Source organism: Nerophis ophidion, linkage group LG27 (assembly GCF_033978795.1).
Source record: "Nerophis ophidion isolate RoL-2023_Sa linkage group LG27, RoL_Noph_v1.0, whole genome shotgun sequence".
NCBI classification, from domain to species: domain Eukaryota; kingdom Metazoa; phylum Chordata; class Actinopteri; order Syngnathiformes; family Syngnathidae; genus Nerophis; species Nerophis ophidion.
In genome coordinates this window covers 24,719,194-24,736,435 of record NC_084637.1, presented here as the reverse complement: position 1 = coordinate 24,736,435, position 17,242 = coordinate 24,719,194, and the positions used below count along the sequence as shown (strand labels likewise).

Sequence of the window (17,242 nt, the reverse complement as noted above, 5' to 3'; positions counted from 1 at the left end):
GAGTCCCGGCATGCGTCCCGGCCTGCGTCCCGGCCTACGTCTGGCAGTGGGAATATGTGGAGGGGGGCGTGCCAGTAACGGGGTGTACCGGACCGGCTTCAAGATCAGCGACAGGTGCGTAGATGGCCCACCTGGGCCTCGTTATCTAATCACCTGTTGCTCTGTTAAAAGGCAGCCGGCGGGTATTAGAGAGGGGTTGGAGTTGGATTTTGAGCAAGAGCGAGAGCGAGCCAGAGACAGACACCGAACAATTGCTGAAGAGAAAGAGACTTTATCACGAAAATAAAACTGTTTCGTAACTCTGAGCTGGTCCTGCACTTGCCTGATATTTTTCTCCCGTTTTGTCTGCGGGCTGATGCGTCGGGCAGAGGACTGTGAGCTGTTTTGTCCCAGCATGTGAAAGGCTTCCACCGACCCATCCGAAAGAGAAGCCAGGTATAGCACAGTGGAGAGGGAGTGCCTCGCCATCAGGTGGGCGGTTGGGGCCCTCCGATAATACCTCCTCGGGCGCTCTTTCAGCCTCTGCTCTGACCACAAACCCCTCCAGTGGCTCCACCGCATGAAAGATGCCAATGGGCGGATCACCCGATGGTATCAAGCTTTGTAACCCTACAACTTCAGAGTGATCCAAAGGCCGGGATCAGGTGCATAGATGGCCGTTGCCGACTTCCGCTCCCACTCCCTCACGGGGAGCGGACTGTAATGACAGTGCTTGGTGGTCCGAGGAACCGCCTGGAGGATGACCTCCACAAGCTTCTTACCCAGTTATCATTCTAATTTTTGTATCAAACCATCACGATTAATTGTGTCAAATGCTTTTGTTAAGTCCCTGAATACTGCAGCCGCACATTCTTTACCATCTATTGCATTGGCAATTTCCTCGGTTATTTTGATTAACGCTATTGATGTCAAGATATTTGCTCGGAATTCATATTGGTCCCCCACGAGTGTCCCACTTTTGTTAATAAATATATCTAATCGGCTATCGAATCGTTTTTCTATGATTATGGTGAATCTTGGAAGTAATGGAACTGCTCTGTAGTTAATAAACGGGTGTATGTCTCTATGGAGGTCCTCCTCCCTCCGGGTTCCATGGACCGCCAAGAATTGACAAGACGGCGAGCAGTTTCGTGACTTTGTTTTATCCATCCATCCATTTTCTGCCGCTTATTCCCGTTCGGGGTCGCGGGGGGCGCTGGCGCCTATCTCAGCTACAATCGGGCGGAAGGCGGGGTACACCCTGGACAAGTCGCCACCTCATCGCAGGGCTAACACAGATAGGCAGACAACATTCACACTCACATTCACACACTAGGGCCAATTTAGTGTTGCCAATCAACCTATCCCCAGGTGCATGTCTTTGGAAGTGGGAGGAAGCCGGAGTGACTTTGTTTTATTCTTTCAATAAACCTTCGTCACTCGTCGGGTCGCTTTTCAACACCTCTCACTGCCGGTCGCTTTTTAGCTCCATGTCGTCTGACGCTCGCTCTCTTAGTCGCTTTCGCTCTGCATGCGCAGGTTTTCCCCACTCCTTCTGCCCCGTTCTCCTCTGCTGCTGCCCTTTTACACACTGACGGGTGATTAAAGAATCACGCCTAGGTGGGCGATCCACGCACCTGACACCCGGGCGGCATGGCGTAGTGGGTAGAGCGGCCGTGCCAGAAACCTGAGGGTTGCAGGTTCGCTTCCCACCTATTGACATCCAAATCGCTGCCGTTGTGTCCTTGGGCAGGGCACTTCACCCTTTTCCCCCGGCGCCGGTCACACAGGTGAATGAATGATGAATGAATGATTGGTGGTGTTCAGAGGGGCCGTAGGCGCAAACTGGCAGCCTACAGCTGTGGCTACAGATGTAGCTTACCACCACCAGGTGTGAATGAATTATGGGTTCCCACTTCTCTGTGAGCGCTTTGAGTATCTAACAATAGAAAAGCGCGATATAAATCTAATCCATTATTATTATTATTATTATCCATCCCTAAGCCCGTCACGGCGTGCCTCGCCTCGCTGCAGGTCCGCCGGCCACGCCTCCTCACAGTCTCCGTTCTTATAAAATGGTAGGAATTCCGCAATTTTCATTCTGCCAGGGAATTTGCCGGTGTTGTTCAGTGTTTACGATTTTGTCTGCATTGAGTGATCTCTATGCTTGCGTTGACATTTCCTTTGCTTTCTGCCTCAATTCTGATCAGAAGAAGGAGACTTTTAAAATACATTGCAGGATATTTTTTATCTGGTCCTTCACTTTAGTAGGTCATATATATCAATAATTGTGGATATGGACTGATATAAAACACTTGTATGCACCTTGTATATTTAATAACGAGCTGGGAACTCCAAAAAACTTCTCGCCCTACGACGAGCCAGCATCACGACACGGTCCTCAGACCCCCTGCTGGCCTTTCCACACAAATAAATACGGTCATTATCTAACGTTCCCTCATGTCATCTGCCATTAGCTGATCGGTGCCCCGGTGGTGACCAGCTTGTAGTACGCCCCCTTCAGGGCCATCAGATGGTCATGCGTTCCCTTCTCCATCACATAACCCCGAGACATGACGGCGATGATGTCCGAGTTCTGAATGGTGGAGAGGCGGTGGGCGATGACGATGCATGTCCTGCCTTCCCTGGCTTTGTCCAGCGCCGCTTGCACCGTCTTGAGGCCGAAAAGCAACATGAGAGTCCGCAATTCAGAATAAGATTTTGCATCCCTCGTACCTTCTCGCTCTCCGTGTCCAGAGCTGAGGTGGCTTCATCCAGCAGCAGGATCTTGGGGTCGCGAATGATCGCCCTGGCGATGGCGATGCGCTGCTTTTGACCTCGCGATAACTGAGACCCCTGAGCGCCCACGTTGGTGTCGTATTTCTGGGCACAAAAGATCACGCGTTGCCAATTAGATATTGCAAAAAAAAAAAGTATCGGATGATACCGGTGGGCTACTAGGAGCTAGCAGCTACGCAACAGCTAAGCACACAATAGCACACGAGCTAGACATATGTAATAAGTAGAGATGTCCGATACTATCGGAAGATAAATGCTTGAAAATGTAATATCGGAAATTATCGGTTTCAAAAGTAAACGCCGCTGTACCGAGTGGTACTCGGAGTGCAGTTGCGTCTCCCGGTCATACCTGCCAACTCTCCCGACTTTCCCGGGAGACTCCCGAATTTCAGTGCCCCTCCCGAAAATCTCCCGGGGCAACCATTCTACCGAATTTCTACCCAGTGCCTTAAAAGGCACTGCCTTTGCGTGCCGGCCCAATCACATAATATCTATGGCTTTTCACACACACACAAGTAAATGCAAGCCATACTTGGTCAACAGCCATACAGGTCATACTGAGGGTGGCCGTATAAACAACTTTAACATTACTACAAGTATGCGCCACACTGTGAACCCACACCCAAAAAGAATGACAAACACGTTTCGGGAGAACATCTGCAACGTAACACAACAAAACAAATACCCAGAACCCCTTGCTGCACTAACTCTTCCGGGACGCCGACCGCACGGGTAAACAACCTTATCAGATATGCATTTTTGTGGTCTTGTCAATACCCATTCATCCATTTTGTACCGCATTGTCCCTTCCGGGGTCGCAGAGGGGTGCTGGTGCCTATCTCAGCTACATTCGAGCAGAAGGCGGTTGCACACCCTGGACAAGTCGCCACTACACCTTTTTTTAATCCAAGTATCTGAGTGCATAGTAGGGTTGTGCCAATAACAATATTTTGGTACCGGTACCAAAATGTATTTCGATACTTTACTAAATACAAAAAATGTCATTATTGGCTTTATTTGAACAAAAAACCTTAGGGTACATGAAACATATGTTTATTATTGCAGTTAAGTTCTCAAATAAAATAGTGAACATACCAGACAACTTGTCTTTTAGTAGTAAGTAAACAAACAAAGGCTCCTAATTAGTCTGCTGACGTATTCAGTAACATATTGTGTCATTTGTCATTGTATTATTTTGTCAACATTATGAGGGACAAACTCTAAAAAAATATATTATTAATCTTAGAGACTTCGGGCTTTTCACACTCACAAGTGAAAGCAAGGCATACTTGGTCAACAGCAATACAGGTCACACTGAGGGTGGCCGTATAAACAACTTTAACACCGTTACAAATATGCGCCACACTGTGAACCCACACCAAACAAGAATGACAAACACATTTCGGGAGAACATCTGCACCGTAACACAACATAAACACAACAGAACAAAAACCCAGAACCCCTTGCAGAACTATCTCTTCCGGGACGCCGACCACACGGGTAAACAACCTTATCAGGACTGCATTCTTGTGGTCTTGTCAATACCCATTCATACATTTTCTACCGCTTTGCCCGCCCCCGCTACCCTCTCAACCCCGCCCACCTCAACCTCCTCATGCTCTCTCAGGGAGAGCATGTCCCAAATTCCAAGCTGCTGTTTTGAGGCATGTTAAAAAAAAATAATGCACTTTGTGACTTCAATAATAAATATGGCAGTGCCATGTTGGCATTTTTTTTCCATAACTTGAGTTGATTTATTTTTGGAAAACATTGTTACATTGTTTAATGCATCCAGCGGGGCGTCACAACAAAATTAGGCATTATAATATGTTAATTCCAAGACTGTATATATCTGTAGATATCAGAATCGGTATTTAATATCGGAATATCGGCAAAAAAGCCATTATCAGACATGAATTTTGGGAGATTTCCGGGAGAAAATTTGTCCCGGGAGGTTTTCGGGAGTGGCGCTGAATCTCGGGAGTCTCCCGGAAAATCTGGGAGGGTTTTCAAGTATGGCCGCTTGGGTCGTGTTTGTCGTACAAACCATTGCTCTCTGACTAATTCAAACCTTTTCTAACATACCACACGACAAGATGATACCAGGATGTATTATTAGTATCGACATCGGCCTATACTTAGCGTTCCTTTCGAGACACCCATATCATTCACTTACGATACCGTACAGATATTGGAGCCTTGAGTAATGACCGATAGCCATATTGATCTGATACGATATCATCAGGAATCATACTTGCTTTTATTATTTAGTAGTGTGGAATGTTAGAAAAGGTTGATCAAGTGAAATGAGTCAAACAGACTACAAGTAGGTATGAAAAACACTAACTATCAGGATTGGTTATATGTTGCCACTACAGCTTATTAGGCTAGGCTCATGATGTTGTGAGTTGATGATGCGGACAGGTTTGTTACTGGATACTTTCTGATACACTTCTGCCCTGCCTTGTATTTGTAGGTAATATGCAACAAAAAGTATTTGATACTTGTTTATATTGACCCAAGTGCTGTTTTAAGCCGCAATATTGTTCAATAAAGGACACATAATACATTTGTCTAGCTAGAGTGCTATTGTGTGCTTAGCTGTTGTGTAGCTGCTAGTTCCTGGTAGCCCGGCATGTTTAACGTTTGTAAGTGTGCTTATTGGAGGAAATGTTAACTGAACAACTTTGCCCAAATATCGGACATTTTACATGCAAGCCAATATCATCCGATGGTCGCTGATATCGGGCCGATACCAATATCGGATCTGGACGTGGCGCATTTTAAAAATACTATTACAATAACAACGTAAAAGATCAGGGGTCACCAACCTTTTTGAAACCAAGAGCTACTTCTTGGGTACTGATTAATGCGAAAGGCTACCAGTTTGATACATACTTAAATAAATTGCCAGAAATAGCCAATTTGCTCAATTTACCTTTAATATATATATATATATATATATATATATGTATTAAAGGTAAATTGAGCAAATTGGCATATATATATATATATATATATATATATATAGGAGTATTTCTGTCTGTCATTCCGTCGTACATATTTTTCCTTTTACGGAAGGTTTTTTGTAGAGAATAAATGATGAAAAAAAAGGAAAAAAGAAGAGAAAACCGGAAAAAAATGAAAATTTAATTTTAAAACATACTTTATTTTCAGTTCCGACTCTTTAAAATTCAAAATTTTATGGATAAAAAGAAGAGAAAAAATTGCTAATTCGAAACTTTTTGAAAAAATTCCCCAAAAATATTTATGGAACATTATTAGTAATTTTTCCATCCATCCATCCATCATCTTCCGCTTATCCGAGGTCGGGTCGCGGGGGCAACAGCCTAAGCAGGGAAACCCAGACTTCCCTCTCCCCAGCCACTTCGTCTAGCTATTCCAGGGGGATCCCGAGGCATTCCCAGGCCAGCCGGGAGACATAGTCTTCCCAACGTGTCCTGGGTCTACTCCGTGGCCTCCTACCGGTTGGACGTGCCCTAAACACCTCCCTAGGGAGGCGTTCGGGTGGCATCCTGACCAGATGCCTGAACCACCTCATCTGGCTCCTCTCGATGTGAAGGAGCAGCGGCTTTACTTTGAGTTCCTCCCGGATGACAGAGCTTCTCACCCTATCTCTAAGGGAGAGCCCCGCCACACGGCGGAGGAAACTCATTTCGGCCGCTTGTACCCGTGATCTTATCCTTTCGGTCATAACCCAAAGCTCATGACCATAGGTGAGGATGGGAACGTAGATCGACCGGTAAATTGAGAGCTTTGCCTTCCGGCTCAGCTCCTTCTTCACCACAACAGATCGGTACAACGTCCGCATTACTGAAGACGCCGCACCGATCCGCCTGTTGATCTCACGATCCACTCTTACCTCACTCGTGAACAAGACTCCTAGGTACTTGAACTCCTCCACTTGGGGCAGGGTCTCCTCCCCAACCCGGAGATGGCACTCAACCCTTTTCCGGGCGAGAACCATGGACTCGGACTTGGAGGTAATTTTTCCTGATTAAGATTATCTTTAGAATTTTAATGACATGTTTTAAATAGGCTAAAATCCAATCTGCACTTTGTTAGAATATATAACAAATTGGACCAAGCTATATTTCTAACAAAGAAAAATCATTATTTCTTTAAAAGAAATTCAAAAGACTTTCAAATAAGATTTAAATTTGATTCTAAAGATTTTCTAGATTTGCCAGAATTATTTTTTGGAAATTTAATCATAATAACTCTGAAGAAATATTTCACAAATATTCTTCGTCGAAAAAAATTGCCTTTCTGAAAGTTATAAGAAGCAAAGTAAAAATAAAAAATTAATGAATTTAAACAAGTGAAGCCCAAGTCTTTAAAATATTTTCTTGGATTTTCAAATTCTTTTTGAGTTTTGTCTCTCTTAGAATTAAAAATGTCGAGCCAAGCGAGACCAGCTTGCTAGTACATAAATACAATTTAAAAAATAGAGGCAGCTCACTGGTAAGTGCTGCTATTTGAGCTATTTTTAGAACAGGCTAGCGAGCTACTCATCTGGTCCTTACGGGCTACCTGGTGCCCGCGGGCACCGTGTTGGTGACCCTTGTAAAAGAGCAAATAGGTGAAATGTAACGTGAAAAAAGTTGCAGTGTTGACTTTAATAACAAAGAGATGTTATTTTCTTTGAAACTGTCATGGCTCAAAAAATAAATAATTATATGAATATAATTAGTAATGACTCAAAATCAATGCTGTTATGAATTATTGACCTATTTAAAGCCACAATTACTTCACAACAAATATTCCACTTTAAAATATTTTGGGGGCGAAATATTGCATATGTCGTGTGTTTACACACAAAGGCATAAAACAAACAAACATTAAAATCATAAAAAGTTACAATGGACAGCTAAGTCTGAAGTTAATCTAGATTTAAGCATTGAAAGTACAAAAAAATACAAACCCCGTGTCCATATGAGTTGGGAAATCGTGTTAGATGTAAATATAAACGGAATACAATGATTTGCAAATCATTTTCAACCCATATTCAGTTGAATATGCTACAAAGACAACATATTTGATGTTCAAATGTTGCAAATAATCATTAACTTTAGAATTTGATGCCAGCAACACGTGGCAAAGAAGTTGGGAAAGGTGGCAATAAATACTGATCAAGTTGAGGAATGCTCATCAAACACTTATGCGGAACATCCCACAGGTGTGCAGGCTAATCGGGAACAGGTGGGTGCCATGATTGGGTATAAAAACAGCTTCCCAAAAAATGATCAGTCTTTTTCTCAAGAAAGGATGGGGCGAGGTACACCCCTTTGTCCACAACTGAGTGAGCAAATCATCAAACAGTTTAAGAACAACGTTTCTCAAAGTGCAATTGCAAGAAATTTAGGGATTTCAACATCTACGCTCCATAATATCATCAAAAGGTTCAGAGAATCTGGATAAATCACTCCACGTAAGCGGCATGGCCGGAAACCAACATTGAGTGACCGTGACCTTCAATCCCTCAGACGGCACTGTATCAAAAACCGACATCAATCTCTAAAGGATATCACCACATGGGCTCAAGAACACGTCAGAAAACCATTGTCAGTAAATACAGTTTGTCGCTACATCTGTAAGTGCAGGTTAAAGCTCTACCATGCAAAGCAAAAGCCATTTATCAACAACACCCAAAAACGCCGCCGGCTTCTCTGTGCCCGAGATCATCTAAGATGGACTGATGCAAAGTGGAAAAGTGTTCTGTGGTCTGACGAGTCCACATTTCAAATTGTTTTTGGAAATATTTGACATTGTGTCATTCGGACCAAAGGGGAAGCGAACCATCCAAAATGTTATCGACACAAAGTTCAAAAGCCAGCATCTGTGACGGTATGGGGGTGCATTAGTGGCCAAGGCATGGGAAACTTACACATCTGTGAAGGCACCATTAATGCTGAAAGGTACATACAGGTTTTGGAACAACATATGCTGCCATCTAAGCGCCATCTTTTTCATGGACGCCCCTGCTTATTTCAGCAAGACAATGCCAAGCCACATTCAGCACATGTTACAACAGTGTGGCTTCGTAGTAAAAGAGTGCGGGTACCCTTCTGGCCCGCCTGCAGTCCAGACCTGTCTCCAATCCAAAATGTGTGGCGCATTATGAAGCGTAAAATACGACAGCGGAGACCCCGGACTGTTGAACGACTAAAGCTCTAACTATAACCGGAATGGGAAAAAGTTCCACTTTCAAAGCTTCAACAATTAGTTTCCTCCGTTCCCAAACATTTATTGAGTGTTGTTAAAAGAAAAGGTGATGTAACACAGTGGTGAACATGCCCTTTCCCAACTACTTTGGCACGTGTTGCAGCCATGAAATTCTTTAATTATTATTTGCAAAAAATAAATACAGTTTATCTTGTCTTTGTAGTGCATTCAATTGAATATGGGTTGAAAAAGGATTGGCAAATAATTGTTGTACCTTTATATTTACATCTAACACAATTTCCCAACTCATATGGAAACGGGGTTTGTATATATCTATGAGTCATTTTTAAAGGTTAAAACATCTCTGTATTGTATTGGTCTTGGAAATATAAAAAAATCCAAAAGGCCCCCGCGTGTTTTGATTAGTCAGCGTGTGGCCCTCGGTGTAAAAGGTTCCTGACATAATCCAAACACGGCCTTTGAAAAGCTGATAAAGTGCCTGCCATCGATTCCGCGACCTTATTATTCCCGCCTGCGTTTTCTCTCGCAGTCTTAATTTGTTTCCCCCATGTTGACTGGATCAGCGACTCCACCTACCTCGGGGAGAGACATGACGAAGTCGTGGAGCTGCGATTTCTTGGCGGCGGCGATCACCTCGTTGGCGCCGATGGCGCGCGAGTTGTCGCCGTACTTGATGTTGTCGGCGATGCTGCAGTCGAACAAGATGGGCTCCTGGGACACGATGCCGATCTTGGAGCGCAGGAAAGCCACGTTGACCAGGGTGGAGTCGCGGCCATCGATCAGCTGCAAGAGGCGATTGATTCCGCCGTTAGTCGCAGCCGAGGCGTGGAAGTACAATTCTGTTAATGAGCTCCACTCTCTTTCTCTCCTTTCTACTCCCAACTCACTCAATCACGCCACTTGCAGCTCAATTACCAACAATCACATCTCGGCGCTCCTTCCCTTTCGGCGGGGAAGTCCAGTGCTCACGGAATTGTCCGACTTAGATGTGAACCAAGGAACGGAATATTCAGAAATGTTACATTGTTACCGTGAATAACCGACTGAAAGACGCTCCTTTTTTTCTTCCCTACGCTTTGACCCCTGCGGCTAATTTCATCATCATCATTTATTTTTATTCCTTTCATGAAAATGCATATTCACAAGCCACGTACAATTGACACTTTCATTGTTTTTTTGTTTTTGTTTTGTTTCTTATACATTTCCATGATCAGAAAGGAGCAGATGGAAGAATAATATTCTTATATTTATTTGCCCCCTTTTAACACAAATTTCAGTATTTTAGATGACTTTATAACTGCTCCCTCCACCAACACCCAAACGCCAACATACTTTTCCATTTTCCTTTAAGCATTTCCACAATGACACGTCCAATCTAAATCAAAATTCAGTTTGATATCATTCCAGTTTTCTCTTTTTATAGCTCTTTTTAAATACAAAGATATTTTTACAGCTTTTTAAGTCTTTGTTTGGAGCAGTGGTCCCCAACCACCGGACCGCGGCCCGAGTTCGGGCCACAGAAGAATTTTTTATTTAAAAAATAAATAAAATAAATAAAAATATGTATGTATATATATATATATATATATTTTTTTTTTTAAATATTTATTTATTAAATCAACATAAAAAACACAATATATTAGTGCACCAACCACAAAAACCTCCCTTTTTCATGACAAAAACGTCCCTTTTTCATGACAAAGAAGAAAAATAAAAAAATAAAATAAAATAAAAGGACACCACTTTAGTGAAAAACATATGATCATTACAAACCTGGTTAAACCTGCACGCTGGGCTCCTGTGCCGTGTCTGACAGTGGGACCGCGAGGAAGCAACTTTTAAACCTCCGTTTTTTCGTATGGTTTCAAGTTTTTCAAAATTCACCAAAACGTCACCGTGGACTTATTGAGTCTGTTTAGCTGATTGGGGAGCTAGCTTGCGCAGCTAGTGGGGTCCATGACAATGACTTCGGTTTTGTTTGATCAGCCGTTTTACTGCCTTGTTACAGACATCGTCTGGAAACAATAAAGGTATGCAAATAAACATTTACAGAATCTTTCTGTTTAAATGACTATTTTAGCAACGTATAGTCCGGTGCAGCTAACATAGGAAAAAATACTTTTTTGTTTTAAAATTCGGTGGGTGCGGCTTATATGCGCTCCACAGTCAGGGAAATATGGTACTTTGGTGGAGTACATGTCCCAAATTACCAATCTTCCTAGGGCAGGTTTTATGGACCACCACTTAGTGATTTGTTTGAAAGCGACATGTCTGACATTTTCCAAAAGGCCATCATGTGCCGTGACTGTATCATGTTGACGGGTATAAATTTAAACCTCTGTTTTGTCTCCGGGTAGACGACAAAGGGCATGATCCATCAGAGCTAAAAAGTGTTGTGTATTATTAGTGGGCGTACTCTTTTTGGCACCCGATTCACGTGAAATCCAACGGTGGCACGTTACGGTACTCGGGTTGCACGTGACGTCACGCCCGGTCGGCCGACTCTTCGCACTTTGCCACTTGGCGATCACTCAAGCAGCACTGAGAGTGTACTCGGCCAAACTACCTCTGGGTCAGGGGTTCTTAAAGTTTTTGATCTCAGGGCCCAACTTTTCCACAACAGAAGGGTCTGGGGCACACTTACTGTAAATATTAACACTAAATTCAATCAATCAATGTTTACTTATATAGCCCTAAATCAATAGTGTCTCAAAGGGCTGCACAAACCACAACACAAACCACTACCACATCCTCGGTAGGCCCACATAAGGGCAAGGAAAACTCACACCCAGTGGGATGTCGGTGACAATGATGACTATGAGAACCTTGGAGAGGACGAAAGAAACGGATGTCGAGCGGGTCTAACATGATACTGTGAAAGTTCAATCCATATTGGATCCAACACAGTCGCGAGAGTCCAGTCCAAAGCGGATCCAACACAGCAGCGAGAGTCCCGCTCACAGCGGAGCCAGCAGGAAACTATCCCAAGCGGAGGCGGATCAGCAGCGCAGAGATGTCCCCAGCCGATACACAGGCAAGCACTACATGGCCACCGGATCGGACCGGACCCCCTCCACAAGGGAGAGTGGTACATAGGAGAAAAAGAAAAGAAACGGCAGATCAACTGGTCTAAAAAGGGAGTCTATTTAAAGGCTAGAGTATACAAATGAGTTTTAAGGTGAGACTTAAATGCTTCTACTGAGGTGGCATCTCGAACTGTTACCGGGAGGGCATTCCAGAGTACTGGAGCCCGAACAGAAAACGCTCTACAGCCCGCAGACTTTTTTTGGGCTTTGGGAATCACTAATAAGTCGGAGTCCTTTGAACGCAGATTTCTTGCCGGGACATATGGTACAATACAATCGGCAAGATAGGATGGAGCTAGACCGTGTAGTATTTTATACGTAAGTAGTAAAACCTTAAAGTCACATCTTAAGTGCACATCGTACTTAATCATATTCAATAACTGTATCTAACCTACTTATATGATTATGAAAGCATGTGTTAATCACAAAAAATATTATTTATTTAACACATAAACCTCAGACTTAGGTCAGCCTGATTAGAAAAATAAGTACTAACTAATTGTAGTGCATTAGAAGGGACTCATGAATTACTGACGGAAAATAAATGTACAAATTAATAATGAATGTTTCTTAATTAAACTGTCAATAAAATTAAAGTCCTCACAGCTTCACCACGTTAGTCATAATTTTCGTACTTAAGAAACTTTTCCATGACTATAGCTCCAAACTTCTTCTGATTGTTTGATATTGTCTTTACTGCCACAAGTGGTGGAAAAGTGTATTGCAACTGAGTATCGCTGCGATCCAGAAGAAGTTATTTTATCGCGGCCCGACAATGGTTAAGAACCATGTTGCAAATTTCAGTGCCAACAAAGCAACTGACTCGAGAAACGCTCCAATAAAGTCATACTTGCCAACCCTCCCGGATTTTTCTGGGAAACTCCCGAAATTCAGCGCCTCTCCCGAAAACCACCCGGAAGAAATTTTCTCCCGAAAATCTCTCAAAATTCAGCAGAGCTGGAGGCCACGCCCCCTCCAGCTCCATGCGGACCTGAGTGGGGACAGCCTGTTTTCACGCCCGCTTTCCCACTATATGAACAGCTTGCCTGCCCAATCCCGTTACAACATCTATGGATTTTAATAAAAAACTGCACACACACGGAGACGAAGCAGAAGAACGAGGAAGTTACAGCATGGCGACGCCGTCCGTACTAGAGTGATTCTACGTTGTCTGTTGCCATCTCCTGGTGAATGTTGGCTATAGCGTTATGGGGTTACAATTTGATTGGCCAACGATTTACGTGGTGTTGTGCAGCTGACGGCAAGTGACTGTCGCCAATACGCAAAAGGCAGAACAAAGGTTACTCAAATTGTGAAAGGTAAGTGTTGTTGTTGGTTTTTTTTAGTAACCAGCAAGCACAGTACAGTTAGTAGAACAACTGTGTTTTTATTACTGTGTATTTGATAGGTGCTGTCTGAAATTCAACTATTTATTTTATTTATATATATAATAAAATAAATATGTATAGCTATTATTCACTGAAAGTCAAGTATTTCATACATACAATATATATACATACAAAATTTTCGAGTTGGTGAATTGTAGATGTAAATATACTCCCCCATCCTTAACCACGCCCCCCGCCCCAACCACGCCCCCCACCTCCCGAAATCGGAGGTCTTAAGGTTGGCAAGTATGATAAAGTAAGGCTAGGAGTTTTCATAAATTCAGTAGCTTCATGCTAATATACATTGAGATGCTACTGATAAGCACTGGGCTATGTCGTCAATGGAAGAGCGGGGGAATCCGAAAAAATGGGGATTATTCTATATTTATTTTTGGCTCATAATGTTAGCCGTCTCAGCTTTGAAGCAATCATGAACCGGGGCGACAAAAACATGCAATCTAGAGATGAAAATAATAATTTCAATGCCTTTACCTCTTTTTTTTAGCAGGGAAATGGGCTCCAGTGGTGTAACTGTTAATTTTCTACACATTACTCAAAAAGTTCCTCATTTTCATGAGCAAAAAATACAGAACTAAGAGAAATGTTGTTGGTCTGGACGGCCCTTTTAATTGAGAACAAGCACATTGTGACTGTGAAGTCATTTGTGTGTGTTTTTACTGAAAAATCATATTTGGAGCGTCAATCGAGAGCTCATTCCTTACAAAATATTGTTAGATGCGCCATTTGGAAAGGAAGCATTTTTTAAATTTTTAACTTTTATGAAAACGTCATTAAAACCTCTAAAGCAGGGTGTCGGGAACCTTTCTGGGTGAGAGAGCCAAAAAGGCCAATTTTATTTTAACACTGAACACAACTAAACACGTGCATTTTTAAGGAAGACCAACATTTCTAGAGTATAATAGGTCTCTTATTCTTTGTAATAACATTGTTATTCTGAAGCTGACTGTGGAGGGGGCGTGGTGTGCGGGCCTGCAGCGAAGCGGGGTGTTGCCAGGACCGGCCTCAAAATCAGCGACGGGTGCGTTGACGGCCCACCTGGGCCTTTTTATCTAATCACCTGTCGCTCTGTTTATCAGCAGCAGCCAGGAGGAGAGACGGGGTTGGGGCTGGAGCCAGAGCACGAGCGAGGATGAAAGAGAAAAAGACAATTGCTTTTATTGAAAAATAAAACAATATTGTAACCCCGAAACAGGCTCTGTCGTCGATGTTTGGTGGTCTGAAGAACCCCCAGGAGAGCAACTCCCACACTAACCAATAATAAATAAATAACTTCTAACCATTAACCCAACTTCTTGAACAGGTGCGATAGAAAACGGATGGATGGATTAAAAATGCATGAGAATGTTTTATATTTGGAACATTATTTTTAACACTGTGATTACAAGTGGAATTACTCATTACTTATCGGCCAAGCAATGTCAGCTCAGATTTACCTGAGAGTCACCAAAAGAGCCACATCTGGCTCACGAGCCATAGGTTCCCTACCCCTGCTCTAAAGGCTTAGTTTGCCACGTGCGTGGAGAGCACATTTTAGCTCTTATTTCCAAAATTGTGTACCCTACTGAATTGGGGTCTTATGGCCACTTATGTGGACACTTATATACTGCCATCTGGTGGTGTCAGAAGAGTATAACATACAATGGAATTTGAGGAAAAAAAGCAAAAAAATAAGAATTAGAATGTCACTAAACATGAAGTACACGTTTGTGTACTCACGGACTAACTAATCATATCAAAAGATGATTCTTAGTTTTTATTCTAAATAGGGTCCAATAAGCCCAAATAGCAAAGAGAAATAAATAAAAGCATGTAAACAAACAGCTTGGGCTTTAAGAGGAAATATTATAGGTGTCATATTATACTGTTTTACGACACTTTTAAATAGGTCTCAGAGGTCCCAGGGTAGTCCGTTTGAAGGGAATTGCATAAACTAGCTCGGAATATAGACGCCTCAAAAGTGCTTTTAGTGAGCCCTACTGGGAACACGTTGTTTTGTGTGTCCGTAGCTCTATTGCTAATGAGCCGTTTGTCTTCAGAAACGTGAGTCTATCCAACAAATGCTAATGTTGCACTTTTTCCCCCCACTTTTTACATATACAGTGCAGGCCAAAAAGTTTGGACACACCTTCTCATTTAATGCGTTTTTTTTATTGTCATGACTATTTACATTGCAGATTGTCACTGAAGGCATCACAACTATGAATGAACACATGTGGAGTTATGTACTTCACAAAAAAAGGGGGAAATAAATGAAAACATGTTCTAGTTTCTTCAAAATAGCCACCCTTTGCTCTGATTACTGTTTTGCACACTCTTGGCATTCTCTGGATGAGCTTCAAGAGGTAGTCACCTGAAATGGTTTTCACGTCACAGGTGTGCTTGAAGCTCATGAAAAGAATGCCAAGAGTGTGCAAAGCAGTAGTCAGAGCAAAGGGTGGCGATTTTGAAGAAACTAGAATACAAAACATTTTTTCCATTATTTCACCTTTTTTTTGTTTAGTACATAATTCGTTTCATTCATAGTTTTGATGCCTTCAGTGACAATCTACAAAGTAAATAGTCATGAAAATAAAGAAAACCAATTGAATGAGAAGGTGTGTCCAAACTTTTGGCCTGTACTGTACACGGGGGGTTTCCAAAGTACGACCATCTTCAATTTGGCCCTCAATAAATGGCGGGAAAACTGTGTATTTATATCATGTACAAATAGCTGGGGGTCTGATAACTGCCATTGTGTCACCCTAAAAATTACCTTAATCATTAATTATACTGACAAACACTGGATATACTTATATGACCCAATTCTAAACAACCTTCCCTAGTCATGATGCCGGAAAAAATAAATAAACCAGCACAAAAAGTCAACAAAACATGAGAAGTACAGAGCGTCAATAAAACTTAAAGGCACTGCCTTTGAGTGCCGGCCCAGTTACATAATATATCTATGGCTTTTCCCACACACAAGTGAATGCTTAGCATATTTGGTCAACAGCCATACAGGTCACACTGAGGGTGGCCGTATAAACAACTATAACACTGTTTCAAATATGCGCCTTGCTGTGAACTCACACCAAACAAGAATGACAAACGCATTTCGGGAGAACATCTGCACCGTAACACAACATAAACACAACAGAACAAATACCCAGGATCCCTTGCAGCACTAACTCTTCCGGTACGCTACAATAGATACCACCTACCCCCGACCCCCAATCCCCCCCACCTCAACCTCCTCCTGCTGTCTCAAGGAGAGCATGTCCCAAATTCCGACATATTTTCAGGCATGTTAAAAAAATAATGCACTTTGTGACTTCAATAATAAATATGGCAGTGCCATGTTGTCATTTTTTCCCATAACTTCAGTTTATTTAATTTGGAAAACGTTTTTACATTGTTGAATGCATCCAGCGGGGCATAGCAACAAAATTAGGCATAATAATGTGTTAATGCCATGACTGGATATATCGGTATCGGTTGATATCGGAATCGGTAATAAAGAGTTGGACAATATCAGGATAGCGGATATCGGCAAAAAAGCCATTATCGGACATCTCTAATCAAAATGTTTAGATGCAAGTTGATAGAAAAATCCGATACTTGTTTTGAATTTTTTGCTGATATCGAACCGATATCAAATATCAATATCAGATATTGACTCATCTGCTTATTAAATATGTCTAGCTTGTGTGCTATTGTGTGCTTAGCTGTTGTGTAGCTGCTAGCCTATAGCCTAGCATGTTTACCTTTCTTATTGGAGCACTT

At 42.4% G+C, this 17,242-nt stretch overlaps 1 protein-coding gene across 1 annotated transcript in view; it reads right to left on the bottom strand.

Annotated features, from left to right (window-relative positions):
* Window positions 1-1,420: 1,420 nt before the first annotated feature.
* The window catches only part of abcb11b (ATP-binding cassette, sub-family B (MDR/TAP), member 11b), an 81,684-nt gene continuing 65,862 nt past the window's right edge, over window positions 1,421-17,242 (bottom strand). Inside the window, exons 27-29 of the mRNA XM_061889323.1 lie at window positions 9,562-9,768; window positions 2,716-2,862; window positions 1,421-2,653 (exon numbers count right to left, since the gene is read on the bottom strand). Of these exons, the coding sequence (XP_061745307.1) occupies window positions 2,453-2,653; window positions 2,716-2,862; window positions 9,562-9,768 (555 nt within the window). The 3' untranslated portion in view covers window positions 1,421-2,452. The remainder of the gene's footprint in view (window positions 2,654-2,715; window positions 2,863-9,561; window positions 9,769-17,242) is intronic.